General features: G+C 26.6%; 2 protein-coding genes across 3 annotated transcripts in view; one reads left to right on the plus strand and one right to left on the minus strand.

Annotated features, from left to right (window-relative positions):
• LOC127290938 (prostaglandin E2 receptor EP3 subtype) overlaps window positions 1–16,939 on the plus strand; it is a 249,774-nt gene that overhangs the window by 106,537 nt on the left and 126,298 nt on the right. The window contains exon 4 of the mRNA XM_051319783.1: window positions 13,012–13,175. The gene's annotated coding sequence lies outside the window, so the exon portion shown is untranslated. The remainder of the gene's footprint in view (window positions 1–13,011; window positions 13,176–16,939) is intronic.
• LOC127290902 (rho GTPase-activating protein 7) overlaps window positions 1–16,939 on the minus strand; it is a 167,543-nt gene that overhangs the window by 103,412 nt on the left and 47,192 nt on the right. The window contains exons 4-7 of one of the 2 annotated variants that reach the window (XM_051319724.1): window positions 3,289–4,758; window positions 2,944–3,118; window positions 603–842; window positions 72–314 (exon numbers count right to left, since the gene is read on the minus strand). In XM_051319724.1, the coding sequence (XP_051175681.1) occupies window positions 72–314; window positions 603–842; window positions 2,944–3,118; window positions 3,289–4,758 (2,128 nt within the window). The remainder of the gene's footprint in view (window positions 1–71; window positions 315–602; window positions 843–2,943; window positions 3,119–3,288; window positions 4,759–16,939) is intronic. The other variant, XM_051319734.1, reaches the window with a different exon arrangement.

A 16,939-nucleotide genomic window follows, 5' to 3' on the forward strand; every position in this document is an offset into this window, starting at 1 on the left:
AATAAATATTTTTTTTTTATTGTTACGTCCTCGCTGTGGTGAAGATACAAAATGATAATATTGAATCTTACCCAGTGGTAGATTGTTGGGTCTATTTGGTTTTATTCTTGGTAGGGAATCATCTAAACCACTACTACTGTCGACAACATCATGTGAATAGTGATCCTCATCGTGTCGTCGAGTTTGCGTGTGAACGCTTTCTCTTTTTATCCAAACGTCCTGCGATCCCTTTTCCAATCGGGAATTCAACTTTGAGGGACGACGTCGTATTCTTTCCCAAGTCTCTTTGCGGTGACATTTGTTCGATGTCGCCGCTGTAAACACACAAAGCGAGGACGTAACGTATTTTTCAAATGTAACACAAAAAACAGCAGAAATTATTTTTTTTTTAATTTGTTAATTTTTATTATTATATGTGTTAAAATATCTAATTGATTTTTTACAAAAATATATTTGTAAATGTATATTTTTAGTTATAAATTTTTAGTTTTAAATTTTTAGTTATAAATTTTTAGTTTTAAATTTTTAGTTATAAATTTATAAAGAAGTGAACATTTTTTTTTTATTTGTTAGAATTTAAAAAAGAGAAAAAAATAAATTACGTTTAATAGAACGTCGTTCGGAACTTCTTGGTGGGCTTGCAGTGCCAATTCCACTTTCGAGAGGTGACGCTCGATCTGTTGTGTCTGGCGATACACTGCCGGAGGAAATTTCGTCCATACTTTGCAGTAAGTCTTGAGAGGAAGATGATGATCTGTTATCATCGTCTACAGTGTGTTGGGGAGACGCGTTATCCAAGGTCGTTACGTCTTGAAGTGATTGCACATCCACTCGAGAGTCAGCTATATTTATAGAGAGGAAAATTCAGAAGTTTATTTTAAAACCTAATAATTTGCCTTACGCAGTAAAATCTTCATCGTTTTATTATATTTTTCAGTATTTTTCATTTTTTATTATATTCGTCATTTCATTTTTTTATTTATTTAAAATTTTTATTTATTTTTATTAATTTTTTTTATTTTTTTTTATTTTTTAAATACAGATTATTTTCAGTTTTTAATTATATATTTAAAAATAATTTCTCTTATTTAATTAATTTATTATTTTATTTTATTTAATTTCTATTATATTTTCTTCATAGTTATTTTTTTTTTTTTAAATACAGATTGTTTTCAGTTTTTAATTATATATTTAAAAATAATTTCTCTTATTTAATTAATTTATTATTTTATTTCATTTAATTTCTATTATATTTTCTTCATAGGTATTTTATAATTTTTATTTCATTTTTTCTATTTTTTATTGGTTAAATAAATTTGGTAAATATTTATTTTAAGAGTTTATATTTAATTTTTCGTTAGGTTGTAGGAATAAAAGTTTGCAAATTTGAGTAGAACAAATAATGTTTGGTCAGACAGATTTTTATTATCAAATGGAAAAATGCTTTTCAGTAGAAAAAATAGTGTTTAGTCGGACAGATTTTTATCATCAAGTGGAAAACTGCTTTTTAGTAGAAAAAATAGTGTTTAGTCGGATAGATTTTTAATTTTCAAGTAGAAAAAAATTGGCGAATGGGCCAAATTTTTTTATTTTAAGTAGAACAAACTGTGTTTAGTCAAACAATTTAAAATTTTCAATTAGAAAGAAAGGTTAATTCGAACAAATTTTGTATTTTAAGTGGAAAAAAATTGTGTTCAGTCAGACATATTTTTATTATCAATTAAAAAATCGAAAAGGAAATAACAATTTTCTATTTTAAGTAGAACAAATTGTGTTTAGTCAGACATATTTTTTATTATAGAATAGGAAAATTAGGCGAATAGGATAAATTTTGTATTTTAAGTAAAACAAACTTTGTTTAGTCGAACGTAATTGAATTTTCAAGTGTGAAAAAAAATTGTGTGGTACAATTTAGTTTTATTTATTAAGTAGAAAAATATGCTTTTAGTCAGACATATTTAAATTATCAAAAAGGCGAAATGCGAATTCGGCAAATTTTGTATTTTAAGTAGAAAAAACTTTTTTTAGTTAGACAAAGTTGAATTTTCAAGCTGAAAAAAGTAGTATATGATATGTTTTTGTATTATAAGTGGAAAAAATTGTGTTTAGTCAGACATATTTTAATTATCAAATAGAAAAAATTGTTGAATAGAACAAATTTTATATTTTAAGTAGAACAAACTGTGTTTAGTCGGACAAATTTGAATTTTCAAGTTAAAAAAAATTGTTTTGGACAATTTTTTGTGTTTTAAGTAGAAAAAATTGTTTATAGTCAGACATTGTCTAATTATTAATTTAAAAAATTGCAGCGTGATATCAATTTTCTATTTTAAGTAGAACAAATTGTATTTAGTGAGACAATGTTTTTTAATTAATTATTAAATTAATATAATTAATAATTTTATGAATCGAATAATTTGTTCAGTTCTTTAAGTAATACAAATTTTGTTTAGTCGGACAAAATTTGCAATTAATTTATACAAAAATTTCCCTTGATTTTTAAGTAGTACAAATTGTGTTTAGTCGGTCAATTTTTTTAAAATATTATTTATTGAATTTAATTAATAATTTATTTGAAATAAATTGAATAATTTTGCATAGTTTTTTGAAGTGACACAAATTTTGTTTAGTCAGACATATTCTAAGTATCGATTAAAAAAAATTGGCGAGTGATATTAATTTTCTATTTTAAGTAGAAAAATTGTGTTTAGTCAGACATATTTGTATTAATAATTAAAAAATAAAAAAAATTTATTTTAAGTAGAGCAAATTTTTTTTAGTCCGACTTGAATTTTCAATTTAAAAAAAAATTGTACAATTTTTTTTAAGTAGAAAAAATTGTGTTTAGTCAGACTTATTTCTATTCTTATCAGATTCTTTTTTTTGTAAGAAAAAAATGTTTTTTAATTTCTAAATTAAAAAACAAAAAAAAATTGCCCTTACCTCGTGGAGATTCGCAGTCACTGACCCAGGTAAAACTTGAGCTTCGTGAAATTGCAGGCGATGTTTGTGTTGCTATATCGGCACAGGTGAATGATTCTGTAGGTGGTGAACTCGTACAACAGGTGCCCGACCCACTTCGAAATTTTGATAGTAGAGAATGTAAGGAAATTGGCAACTGAAAAAGAAAATATAAATTTTCGAAATGTGAAACTATTTTTAGTTTTAACATTTTTTTATTATAATTTAGTTTTATTATATTATATTATATTATATTATTATATAATATACAAATTGATTTAATAAAAAATTCAAAATACATTTATTAATTTAAAAAAAAATACTCACCGAACCCGATTTGGAGCCATCGTCGTCAATAATTTTCCTCTCATTCTCATTAACCGTCTTGATCTCTTTTTCATTTCCGTTGATAATTTCCTCGTCTCTCTTGTCGATATCGGGAAAATGACACTCAACAGCCACATCGTTGCTCTTTGACCTCCGAAATGGAAATTTCATTAAATTAACAGGACTTGATCGTCCAATATCTTTGTTCGATTCAGAGAGTCTTTTTGCCGTGAGATCAGATCTTAATGTCAATGGAGAAAGATCCCTTATTCTCAATGTATCGTCAATGTCATTTCTTTTTTTCACCCTTGACAATTGTTCGTTACTTGATAAATGTAATAAATCCTGATCGGGTAACGATGAGACACGCACCAATATTGCTTCATTGTCATTGTCATCGTGAAATATTGGTGTGTTATTGCGTTTTTTTAAAAATCGTGAAAATGGTAATTTTTTCTCCTCAATGGGCGTGACAGGCGCCGAACGTGGTAAATAATTTTCCAATGATTTTGATCTTGTTTCATGATAATCATTTGATTGTGATTTTTCGTAATTAAATTTTCTTCGTTTATTGATGCCTTTTAATGATGATGATGATGATGATGAGGATTGATTGATTTTTTTTCTCGTCTCTTGTCGTTGTCTTGGTGGTAATTTGGCATTGATATTTTCAAGATAACGTGTTTTAAATCCACTCCATGGTCCTGTGGTAGTTTTAATAGTATTTCTTGGATTTATTCCATTCTTTGGTTCTTGGCATTCTGTTGGATTTTTCAAATCAAAATCATTTTTTCGACTAGAGGTGTTTCTTAAATTTTCATTTGATTCCATTGATTGACATTCGCTCCAATTGTGATTTAAAAATTTTTCCCGATAATCTCTTGTTTCGAGAACATGAAGATTCTCCGGTAAACTTCCACTTAAACGACGTTTTTGAAAAATTAAATGATCATTTTTATTGGAATTAAAATTTTTCGGTATTTCATTTTGATATTTATTTGTTCGTTTTAATGAACTGTGCTTTCGTTCAATATCATTTATTTCCAAATTGTTTAAACTATTTGTTGAACTGTTATTACTACTATCGGCAATACCAAATTCATTGAGTAAATCTTTATAATTAATTTTTTCCTCCTTAACAGGATAATTGTTACGTTTTGAACAATTTAATTTGGTACGAGTCAGTTCATTGATCTCTTTGGCAATAATATCATTAAATTCGGCAAGAATTGTCTCTGACCAATCGCTAATGTCATCTCTCAATGAAATATTGTTGTTTGTTTTTTTATTTGATATTTGTCGTAATAAATGTTTTCTCGATGGCAATGAATTTGTTCCATATGAACGTTCTCTCGTCATTGATGTTGGTGAATTAAATGATTTTATTTTATTTGTATTTGATGAACATTTCTCAGTGTTGTTGATTAACGATGATGGTGTGACTGATTCTATTATCTCGCTTATTTCCTCCTGGAAAAAAAGAGAAGAAAAAAAATAATTAGAAATTTATTTAAAAAGTACATTTTTTTTTTTAATTTAGAAAAAATTTAAAAAGCGTGAGAAATATATTTTTAGGTTGAAGAAAATTATAAAATTCCGTAATGTAAAAACAATTGCAAGTTGATTGATCGATTCGTGATAATTCTAAATGCCGTTTAGATTCTACATTTTTGCTCTGCCTTTGTTTTTCTATATATATATTTTATTGGAGAAACAATTTTGCAAAGTTTTACTCGCAATAGGGATTCACGAGTGTTTATATATATATACACACGCGATAACGGATTGCACGATTACGCGTGTAAATCGAGTACCAAAAGTCCAAGTTAACAACTCTCTTGTATATTTACTTGCATAGAGAAAAGAGAGAGAAAAGTGGGGGTAGGAATATAAATGTACATATTATGCCAGCTAGTTGTCAACGATGTCTCTTCGCCAAATACATAGGTCAGATTAATGACGCTATAAAGAAACCTTCCATTATGCCTACGATAAAACCACCGCTGACTTTATAATATATTATACTATTCGCGGAAATGCAATTTCGAAAATTGACGACTTGAATTATTCAAAGACAATTTTTCCACACTCTCTTTTTCTCTCTCTCTCTCTCTCTCTCTTCTGATATGACTTTTACAGCCTCTGAAACAATTGTCAATATTCCTATCTTTATTGAGATTTCAACTTTAGATGAATTTTAATTTTATTCAAAAACATTTTTATTTTACATAGCCATAAATAATAATTTTTCGAAATAATATAAATAATTTATTAATTTTATTATTATTATTTATGAATTTTTATTGATTTTTTTAATAATAATAAATAATTTTAATAAATTAAAAGAATAAAATTTTCATACATTAAAAAAAAAATTTATTTGATTCAAATACCGGTGTATTTGGTTATTATCAAATAAATATTTACTTGAATCAAATAAATTTTTTTCAGTGTAGTAACATAAATTTTGAAATAATTTTTTTGTTATATTATAAAAAATTATTATTATTTTGTTAATTATGAATATGTGAAATGTGTAAAATATTATTTAAATCAATGATAATAATAAAGAATCAATATAATAGAACGTTTTTGATGCCTGTCTAAAACAGTAGAGAGAGAATGGAATTCTAATAATAAATGCGTGTGTGAGGGATATTATGAAATTATGAAATTTTTTTTCTTTTTTTTTAATGCCTGTTGAAATAAACCATTTATGATATTTTGACAGATTAGAATCTAACCAACGATTTCACTTGTTAATTAGAAAATGAATTACACAATTAATGCGCGACTCATTTTGACATAAATCTAAAGAATACCATAAAGTATTTGCTCGCGAGGAATAATGACCTTCCACTATTAAATTACATAACAGTCATAATTACAATAATTAATGATTTATTATACTCTTATTTATATATATATATATATATATATATATATATATTTATATTTATATATATTTATATATACATATAAGTAAAAAATTGAAGTTATTTTAAATAGGAGACGAAAAATTGTACTTAAAAAAAAAATTTAATTTAAAGTCAGAAATCTTTTCTTGATTCAAATAAAATGTTTCTTAAACTTTATAATTATTATTAAAAAAAAAATAGAGAAATTAGAAAAAAAATACTATTCGAACAAAATATCATTTAGAAAAATGTTTATATTCCCTTTCTCTTCAATTAATCAAATGTAATTACAGTTTTTATTTCATCGTTAAAACATATACATATTGAAAATAATTTATAGAGTGCAATTATAATTTTTTTCACGGCAAAATAGTCACAAATGTAAAAGAAAACGAGATGTTTTACACTGATAAAATCGACTGATAATTGATTCGTTTGCTTTAGTGAAAAAAATATATAAATATAGATATATAAATATATATTTAAGACCTGTTGGAAATATGTTTATTCATGAACTGTTTCAATTAATTTACTCGAGTTGATTAAAACAGGCTTCACGTTGTTATGAGCTATAATTTATATATTTTTTATTATGATTATGATTATTTTTATTATTATTATTATTATTATTATTATTATTATTATTATTGTTAATTAATTAATATATATATATATATATATATGTGTGTTTGAACATTTATAATGTTCTAATATATTTTTTATATCGTTAAAATTTTTTTGTGTTTTACTTACAATTTAGTAATATAAAAAAAAATTATAATAAAAAAAAATAAAAAAATAATGACCCGTCATTAATGATAGAGGTCAATATTTATGGTAACGTGTAGTAAAATTGATTTTGTCCGGAATTAAAGACTCCCGAGTTTATTGCAATTTCCATAGTATGAATTAAAAGTAAGGTCTCGTACACCAAGGCGGATGTAAAATTAAATTGAATTCGCTATTTTTTTTTTGCAAAAGTGGTTAATAGAATTTTGATTTTTTTTTCTCATCGAAAAAGAGAATTTCCTTTTTTTTCATGAAAAGAAATTTCTTTCTTTCTTATATATATATTGAGAAAAAATAAGTGTAATTAATTTTTTATGTAAAAAAAAATTGTAACTGTAGAAAAAAATTACTTATTTTTTTATAATATAAAGATTTATATTTTTTTTGTTAAAAAAAAAAGAATTGTAAATAATTTTTTTAATGTTTTTTTCTCTAAATCTGAATTAGTAAAAAAGTTTACTAATTTGAATTAGTGACTCACTCTCTAAATCTGAATTAGTAAAAATGTTTACTAATTTAAATTAGTGACTCACTTTTTGCTTTAAAATTAGTTAAATTTTACTAATTGTTAGTAAAAGTTACTAATAATTAGTAAAATTTAACTAATTCAGAAGCAAAAAGTGCGTCACTAATTCAAATTAGTAAACATTTTTACTAATTCAGATTTAGAGAGTTTATACTTAAAAAATTTGAAAAATATTCTCATAGAAAATAGCAAAATGAAAAGTAATTTTCGATGATTAATATTTTTTGCACGATATAATGACAGTAATAACAATTTGTTTTTTTTTATGTATTTTGAATTAAAAAAGAAGAAATTTTGTTGACAAACACAAAGTCCTGTTAATTTGTTTACATGGAGATGAGAACTTAGGAGAATATAATATCCATGTCACTTCTCTCTCTCTCTCTTTTTCTCTCGTGACATAAGGGAACCGTATAATTTTCCTTAATCATCGGTAGAAAGCTGAGAAGTCTCCATCATCGTCGCTTGGACTTGTAATCATTGGGCACGAATTCTCTTGTTTCGATGCACTGACCGATTATTATTATTATTATTCATATTCTCTCGAATGACGAGAAAGTGTTTCGAACACATATACATATATTTAAATATATTCGCTCATCATCATCATCATCATCACTTCCTTTTGTTATTTAAATGTTTCACAGGACATTATAATGTATGTACTTTAAGACACTCTGTCACTTGAATCGAAATTGATAGTCGTCTATTTTCAAGAGAGGAACAATTTGTCAAACAATCGAAACAAATTTTAGTCCAATTTCATAATTTTTTTTCAAATTTTAATTCCAATATACAAAATAAATTAAGTAAATAAACAAAATTAAAAAAATAATAAATAAAAAAAGAATAAAAAATGGAAACTATTTTTTTTTAATTTTTTTAGTTTTTTATTTTACAAAATCAAAAATATGGAGTTTGACTAACTTTTTGTTCAATTATTTCTCAATGGTATTAGTAGGAAAAATAGTTTTACATTTTGCAAAATAAAATTTATTATCGAACACGTGTTAAACAATAGAACCTGATTAAGTTTCCATAACACGGTAATATTGCATCATTCTTAAGTGGTTGATCGAGTAAAATAGATAGAATTATCAAAGTATCATCGATAAAATTTTATTCTCAATTTCTGTAGCACTATATTTTAAATTTTAATCATTTAAATGACTAGCGAACAGCATTTTTCAATTATTGTAATTTTTATATTATAGTCTAATCTTGACCTATATTTCCAAGACATTATTTATTTTTCCAAAATTTTTTTTTTTATCTCTAAAACCGAAATAAAAAAATAGAATGATAAAAATTATAAACATAAAATAATATTAACATAATTTTACAATTAATAATAATAATAATAATAATAATAATATTAACCATGACAAAATGAAATAATTAATATATATTTAATTATATAATATGTAATAATTATAGTATTTATAATTTAATATAATTAAAACAAAGGAAATGGCTTTTTATCACAGTAATAAATTAAATAAGGCAAGTAATGCAATAATAAAATTAATAAAAGTAACATAAATAATGCATTAGCGTATATACTAATAAAAATATATTTGAAAAATGTACGACCCCATTTTCCTTGACTCTCTCATTGCGTTTTTATAATGAATCATATATATATATTTGCAAATGGGCGCGTAATAATTAGATATAAATAAATGAAATTACGATTATTGAAAATTAATATCACACACACTTTATGTTTGAAAATAAAAGGGCAAATTATTCGCAATAATGAATATAAGAGGAATTTCATTATAAATATATGAGAAGAGGAGAACGGAAAAAAAAGTTGATCAGGAGAAAGAAAATCTCACAAAGCACTTTATATAAAAGAAAAACACAGAAGAAAAATAATAAAAATTTGCAATTTTTTACTCGTAATGAAAAAATTTTCAACGAAATAAGCATTCTTTTTATATTTAGCGAAAAAGAGACACACACTGTGAAATTGGAACCATGTGCGCGTTTAAACAGCAACTATCTTCGTTTTACTGAAAATTACAAGAAAACAGTCATTCAGTTGCTTATGTGTGTATAAATATATATATATATATATATTTTTTATAAACACAAAAACATGATTCGTCGCACAGAAGCGCTGCAAATGTTCTGCAGAGACAGCGGCGTACACGAGGCGACTGACAGTCTGGTTACATCGTAAACTCCATGAGCTGTCGCAAGAAAAAGAAAACCAACTCCTTTCAAATAATGTGTGTGTGTGTGTGGAGGAGGAAAAAAGAAGAAACAAAAAAAAAAATAACAATCAAATACGAGAAAAAAAAAACGAATTGTCCCGAGTAAGACAAAAGCGACATGGAGAAAAGTGACAAGAAAGATTTATCGTCATTGTTATAAGGAAAGGGAGTTTCTTAAAAATTACACAAAATTTATTATCCATGATTTTTTCTTTTCAATAACGAAAAGACCAGTGAGAAAACTAGAAAAAATAAATACCTTTTTTTTCCCTAGGATTAAAAAAGGTTACTTTCTCCCCTCAAAATGAGGCAAAAACGAATACTAAAAAAAAGGTACTAAAATAAAAATAAGTAAAATAAATAAATATCTTTTTTTTCCCTAGGATTAAAAAAGGTTACTTTCTCCCCTCAAAATGAGGCAAAAACGAATACTAAAAAAAAGGTACTAAAATAAAAATAAAGTAAAATAAATAAATATCTTTTTTTTCCCTAGGATTAAAAAACGTTACTTTCTCCCCTCAAAATGAGGTAACAAAAACGAATACTAAAAAAAAGGTGCTAAAATAAAAATAAGTAAAAAAATCTCAGTGATTCAAAAACAGAGAACAAAAAAATTATAAACTTAAAAATTAATATTTTTTTTTGAGGAAACTAATTTTTATCTAAAGACAAAAAAAAATTGTTCTCTATTAGATAGGAGATTATTATAAAATGTAGAGGATCATTTATCATTTTTATATAATCATGAAGTAACGTTATTTGAATTTATAACGAGTGGTAAATAATTCGCATGGGTGTTCCAGAACGATCGACGACATGATTAATACTTTCAGGTGAATTTAAGCAATTCTCACCACAGTGTGTATGTGTGTATGTGTAAAAGTCGCTCTTGGGATTAACAACGTCCGATGTTAACACATCCCGCACATTGAAGGGAACTTAAAATAAATGGACTTGTCCGAGTTTCACTATATCAGTATGTGTGACCAAAATCATCACATATTTATTTTATATTGAGATTCGAAAGTTCTACTTCTTTTCACAAAATTATAAATTTTGTTATTAATAAATAATTTTAAAAAAAATCCCTTCTATTTTAAACTAAAACTGAGGAAGGAAAAATTTACTTTATTTGTTTGATTTTTTTTTTATTTCATAAATGAAAAACAAAATCAAATATTTTTTTATTTCATCTTTGCAAATAAATAATTTAAAAGTAAATAATATATAAATTAAATTACAGGAATATTTTGCTAATAATATATAAATACACCTAAAGAAAAAAATTTAACTCGGAACTAAATAAATTATATTTCTTTCAAATAAATTTTTTAATTAAAAAATTTTTGTTTAAAATAAAAAATGTAATAAAATTTTATTTAGCGCAAATAAAATTAATTATTTTTTATTTGAAACATAAATAATATTGGATTATTTTTTTTTGGGGGGGGGGGATTGAAAAAATTGCAATGTGCTAAAAAAAGAGGCGAAATTTTTGAGAACAAAATTTCGAATACAATTGAAGATGTAATGTATATTTTGAAAAATGACCATTTTTGGTGAGCACGATAAAACTCTTGTACACTGACGTCAGAGTATTATACGATTATCTCGTCGAATATGCGCTTACCTCAGATTGTAACTTCTCATTATAATTATTATCGTGTGGGTGTAAGCGTAACTGCGGGAAGAAAGTGCAAAAATTGAGCAATATTATTTTTCACATTTTTGTATTTTTTCGAGAGAGAGAGAGAGAAAATATAATCGATTATATTCGTGTAAACTACACGGAGAAAAAGAAAAAGTAATTTTTACTACTTTCAGAGTAAAACTGGACCAACTCGAAGTTTCTGCGCATCTCTGGCAATTTTTACTTCAAAAATAGTAAAATTTATTATTTCGTTAGTAAATTTTACTGTTTCCGTAGTAAGTTTTACTATTTCTAGAGTAAATTTTACTATTTTTGGAGTAAAAATTGCCAGAGATGCGCAGAAACTTCGAGTTGGCCCAGTTTTACTCTGAAAGTAGTAAAAGTTACTTTATAAAAGAAATCTTTTTTCTCCGTGTATAATAATAATAATACAATAAAATAATAATAAAATAATAACAAAATAATAAAATAATTTTCCTTAAGCAAAAAATTAAAAAATTATTATTTTATTATTATATATTATAATATAAATAAAAAATGCACTGATTTTATCTCAGACAATGTCAAGTGTCGTCGGTAAAATTATAAAAAAAGATGGAACTAAAAGTAAAGTTGAAAATGATTGATAATATGGTTTTGTCGGTAAATCGCAAGGAACGCGCGAGAATCTTAGAACACTATCTATATATATATGTGTGTGCTTTTGAAACGAAAGATGAGGTGCGCTCATGAGTTAGATGCGCAAATTGCTCATAAATTATAATGAGTTAAGTGATGCTAAAACGAATTCTTGATGCCTTATTTGCAATTGCGTTGTCGCGCGTGAAAGTGTCCAGATCGAATTATCTTTTGCATTTTGACTTTATCTTTTCTCACAAGCGCGCACGCAGGAGAACCATTATTATTATTATTATATCCTCCTTCCGGGATCACTTTATCTTTTTAGTATGGGCCGCTAATTAAGTTTATTATAAAATACAATCATCTTTTATATATTTCACTTCTTGAAAATTAATTTTCCCCTATCGGAAATGTTCTTTTAAAAAAAAAAAACAGAAATTCTTCCTTTAAAGTAAATCACGATTTTATAATTAAAATATATATAATTAATTGAAAGTTATTGAAAATTATTTATACAATTAGATAATAATTAATATCTATTCTCAAATTTGGAAATAGTAATTTATTTTCAAAATTAGATTATAGTCTAATTATTTAGTGAAAAAAATTTATTGAATTCAAACCATCGTTTACTTATCAAATAAATATTTTTTTTTTATTATTTGAGTTAATTAAATGATATTTGTACCAAATACAGAAATTATTGATTCGAATACAATTTATTTAATTCAATTATTTTGAAAAATTATTTGATTCAAGTAAATATTTATTTCAGTCAAGAAACCGATTGAGTCAAATAATTTTTTTTTCAGTGTAGATAGTATTTTTTTTATTCACAATACATAATAATTAAAGTTAATATCAATTTGTGTTTATTATATGTCTTATTACTAATTATTAGCGAAATTAATATAACATGAATAATAAAATATAACATGAATAATAATATTAAAATGAAAAAAAAAAATGTAATAAATTATTATTGAATTATTACAGGAGGAGAAAAAAAAATGAGGTAATTCGGCTTCTGGTGGAAACACGTGTCCATGTTGTTTTTCAAGACAAACCGAAGCACCAGCTCGTTGCCATAAATTACGGAGATAACGCGAGAGAGCATTGGAATGCCGCGGCAACATAGCGCAGACCTTTTAATATGGGAGGTATGTAAAGTCTCATAAACTAATTAATAATAATCATCATTTTTCTGTCTCATTCGTACTTGAGAAGTTTAAACATCAATTTATATATTATGTATCTCTCACATTGTTGCATTATATTTATATAATCAAATTTTTTATGCTTTGAATAATAAATCCATGCGAGAGATATATTCTTCGGTTACATCCCTTAATGAGTTATTAACTCGTAAACTGACTCAAAACAAGTTTAGTTCGATTTTGTGCACACTTTATATAAACCAGTTTCTCTCTTAAACCAGAAACATAAATATAGAACTGAAAGTTTGAGTTTAGAAAATTTTCCATCAAGTTAGATTTTTATATTTCTTTACTCAATTTTTCAATTTCTTTGTTTCATATTTTTTTTATAAATAAATTTTTTTTTTTTTTTAGAACCTTTTAAATATTTATTAGACATATTTTTACCTAATTTAAAAATTCTCTATGAAAACATTTTTTTGTAATCTTTTACTTAAAATCGATATTCAAAAAAACGAGATTGTTTACGCATTATAAATGTGACAAATGAATTAACACGTTGGTAAATTAAGAGTTTTCTGCGTGTAGAGATTTTTTATCTTTATTAATTGTAATGGGATGTTATATATTGTTTTGCGAAGGTCATTTGGAGATGTGTTACCAATTATGGGGATGGAAAGAACTCGCGAGAAATGAAACGAAGTAAAATCACTATATAGCTATAACGACGAGTGTGCTTACGTGTTTACCTGTTTAGGACAAAACCAGTATTTGTCGACCCTGATATCACGTCAAACGACGTGTTTTAATTTCATCTTCTTAAGAAATGCTTTAATCATCGAGGAAACTTCTCCCTTCTTTCTCTCAATGATCCAATCCGGAAACCCAAGTTTTTCATCTTGACTATACGTTGCTTCTTAATTTTTATAGAAGCATCTCATAACAAGAATTATTTCTTATTATTCAAGTTTCTTTTAAATGTCAGTGTTTCTCTCATTCTGCTGCTCTCTTTCTTTTTTCAAATTATCACAAAAAATTTTTTAGTTTCACATTGCTCCTCTCTGATTTACGACTTTCTGAATTGCATAAAGATTATCAATTTTTATATTTCTCAATTTAAATTGTACTTTGTGCAACAAATGCTTCTTTCCAAAAGTATGATTGACTGTAAATAAATATTAAATATATTATAAATATAAATATTGACTGATGTCAATATTTTACAATAATTTTAAACTAAACTCAAATAAACAAAAAAAATGTACGGAACACTTATTGAATGGTCCAGCGGATGCTGAGCTGCACTCAAAAAGATTTTGGAAAAATTTTCGAAAAATTAAATTTGCGCGATAACTGCTCCGGAATACCGCCAAAAAATAGGGAAAAAGTTTCGAACAAAAAATGTATGGTGCACTTTTTGATTGGTCCAGCGGATGCTGAGCTACAGTCACTAAAACTGGGAAAAAATTTTCGAAAAAAAAAATTTGCCAGATAATGACTCGGGAATAATGCCAAAAAATTGAGCAAAAAGTCTCGAACAAAAAATGTATTGCGCACTTTTTGATTGGTCCAGCGGATGCTGAGCTACACTCACTAAAACTGGGAAAAAATTTCGAAAAAAAAAATTTGCCAGATAATGACTCGGGAATAATGTCGAAAAATTGAGCAAAAAGTCTCGAACAAAAAATGTATGTCGCACTTTTTGATTGGTCCAGCGGATGCTGAGCTACTCTCACTAAAACTGGGGAAAAATTTTCGAAAAATTAAATTTGCGAGATAACTGCTCCGGAATACCGCCAAAAAAATAGGGAAAAAGTTTCGAACAAAAAATGTATAGTGCACTTTTTAATTGGTCCAGCAGATGCTGAGCTACACTCAAGAAGATTTTGGAAAAATTTTTGAAAAAAAAAATTTGCCAGATAATGACTCGGGAATAATGCCAAAAAATTGAGCAAAAAGTCTCGAACAAAAAATGTATGGCGCACTTTTTGATTGGTCCAGCGGATGCTGAGCTAAACTAGAAAACAAATTGGGAAAAATTTTCGAAAAATTAAATTTGCAAGATATTCGTTCGGGAATAGCGCCAATAAAATACGGAAAAAGTTTCGAACAAAAAATGTATGGCGCACTTTTAGTTTGGTCCAGCGGATGCTGAGCTACACTCACTAAAACTGGGGAAAAATTTTCGAAAAAAAAAATTTCCCAGATAATGACTCGGGAATAATGCCAAAAAATTGAGCAAAAAGTCTCGAACAAAAAATGTATGGCGCACTTTTTGATTGGTCCAGTGGATGCTGAGCTACACTCACTAAAACTGGGGAAAAATTTTCGAAAAAAAAAATTTGCCAGATAATGACTCGGGAATAATGCCAAAAAATTGAGCAAAAAGTCTCGAACAAAAAATGTATGGCGCACTTTTTGATTGGTCCAGTGGATGCTGAGCTACACTCACTAAAACTGGGGAAAAATTTTCGAAAAAAAAAATTTCCCAGATAATGACTCGGGAATAATGCCAAAAAATTGAGCAAAAAGTCTCGAACAAAAAATGTATGGCGCACTTTTTGATTGGTCCAGCGGATGCTGAGCTACACTCACTAAAACTGGGAAAAAATTTTCGAAAAAAAAAATTTGCCAGATAATGACTCGGGAATAATGCCAAAAAATTGAGCAAAAAGTCTCGAACAAAAAATGTATTGCGCACTTTTTGATTGGTCCAGCGGATGCTGAGCTACACTCAAATAAATTTATGAAAAATTTTCGAAAAATTAAATTTTCGAGATAATCGTTCGGGAATACCGGCAAAGTCTTTAGCAAAAAGTAGCGAACGAAAAATGTATGGCGCACTTTTTGATTGGTCCAGCGGATGCTGAGCTACACTATAAAACATATTTGGAAAAAATATAGAAAAATAAAATTTGCGAGATAATCGCTCCGGACTACCGCCAAAGTCATTAGAAGAAAGTTCTGAACAATAAATGTATGGCGCACTTTTTGATTGGTCCAGCGGATGCTGAGCTACACACAAAAACATTTTGGAAAAATTTTCGAAAAATTAAATTTTCGAGATAATCGTTCGGGAATACTGCCAAAAAAATAGGGAAAAAGTTTCGAACAAAAAATGTATGGTGCACTTTTTGATTGGTCCAGCAGATGCTGAGCTACACTCAAGAAGATTTTGGAAAAATTTTTGAAAAAAAAAATTTGCCAGATAATGACTCGGAAATAATGCCAAAAAATTGAGCAAAAAGTCTCCAACAAAAAATGTATGGCGCCCTTTTTGATTGGTCCAGCGGATGCTGAGCTACACTCACTAAAACTGGGAAAAAATTTTCGAAAAAAAAAATTTGCCAGATAATGACTCGGGAATAATGCCAAAAAATTGAGCAAAAAGTCTCGAACAAAAAATGTATTGCGCACTATTTGATTGGTCCAGCGGATGCTGAGCTACACTCATTAAAACTGGGGAAAAATTTTCGAAAAAAAAAAATTTGCCAGATAATGACTCGGGAATAATGCCAAAAAATTGAGCAAAAAGTCTGGAACAAAAAATGTATGGCGCACTTTTTGATTGGTCCAGTGGATGCTGAGCTACTTTCACTAAAACTGGGGAAAAATTTTCGAAAAATTAAATTCGCGAGATAATCGTTCCGGAATACCGCCATAGTGATTAGAAGAAAGTTCTGAACAAAAAATGTATGGCGCACTTTTTGATTGGTCCAGCGGATGCTGAGCTACACTCAAAAAAAATTTGGAAAAATTTTCAAGAA

This window comes from Leptopilina boulardi, unplaced genomic scaffold (genome assembly GCF_019393585.1).
Source record: "Leptopilina boulardi isolate dan_hultmark-lab unplaced genomic scaffold, ZJU_Lbou_2.1 LbouV2_123, whole genome shotgun sequence".
NCBI lineage: Eukaryota > Metazoa > Arthropoda > Insecta > Hymenoptera > Figitidae > Leptopilina > Leptopilina boulardi.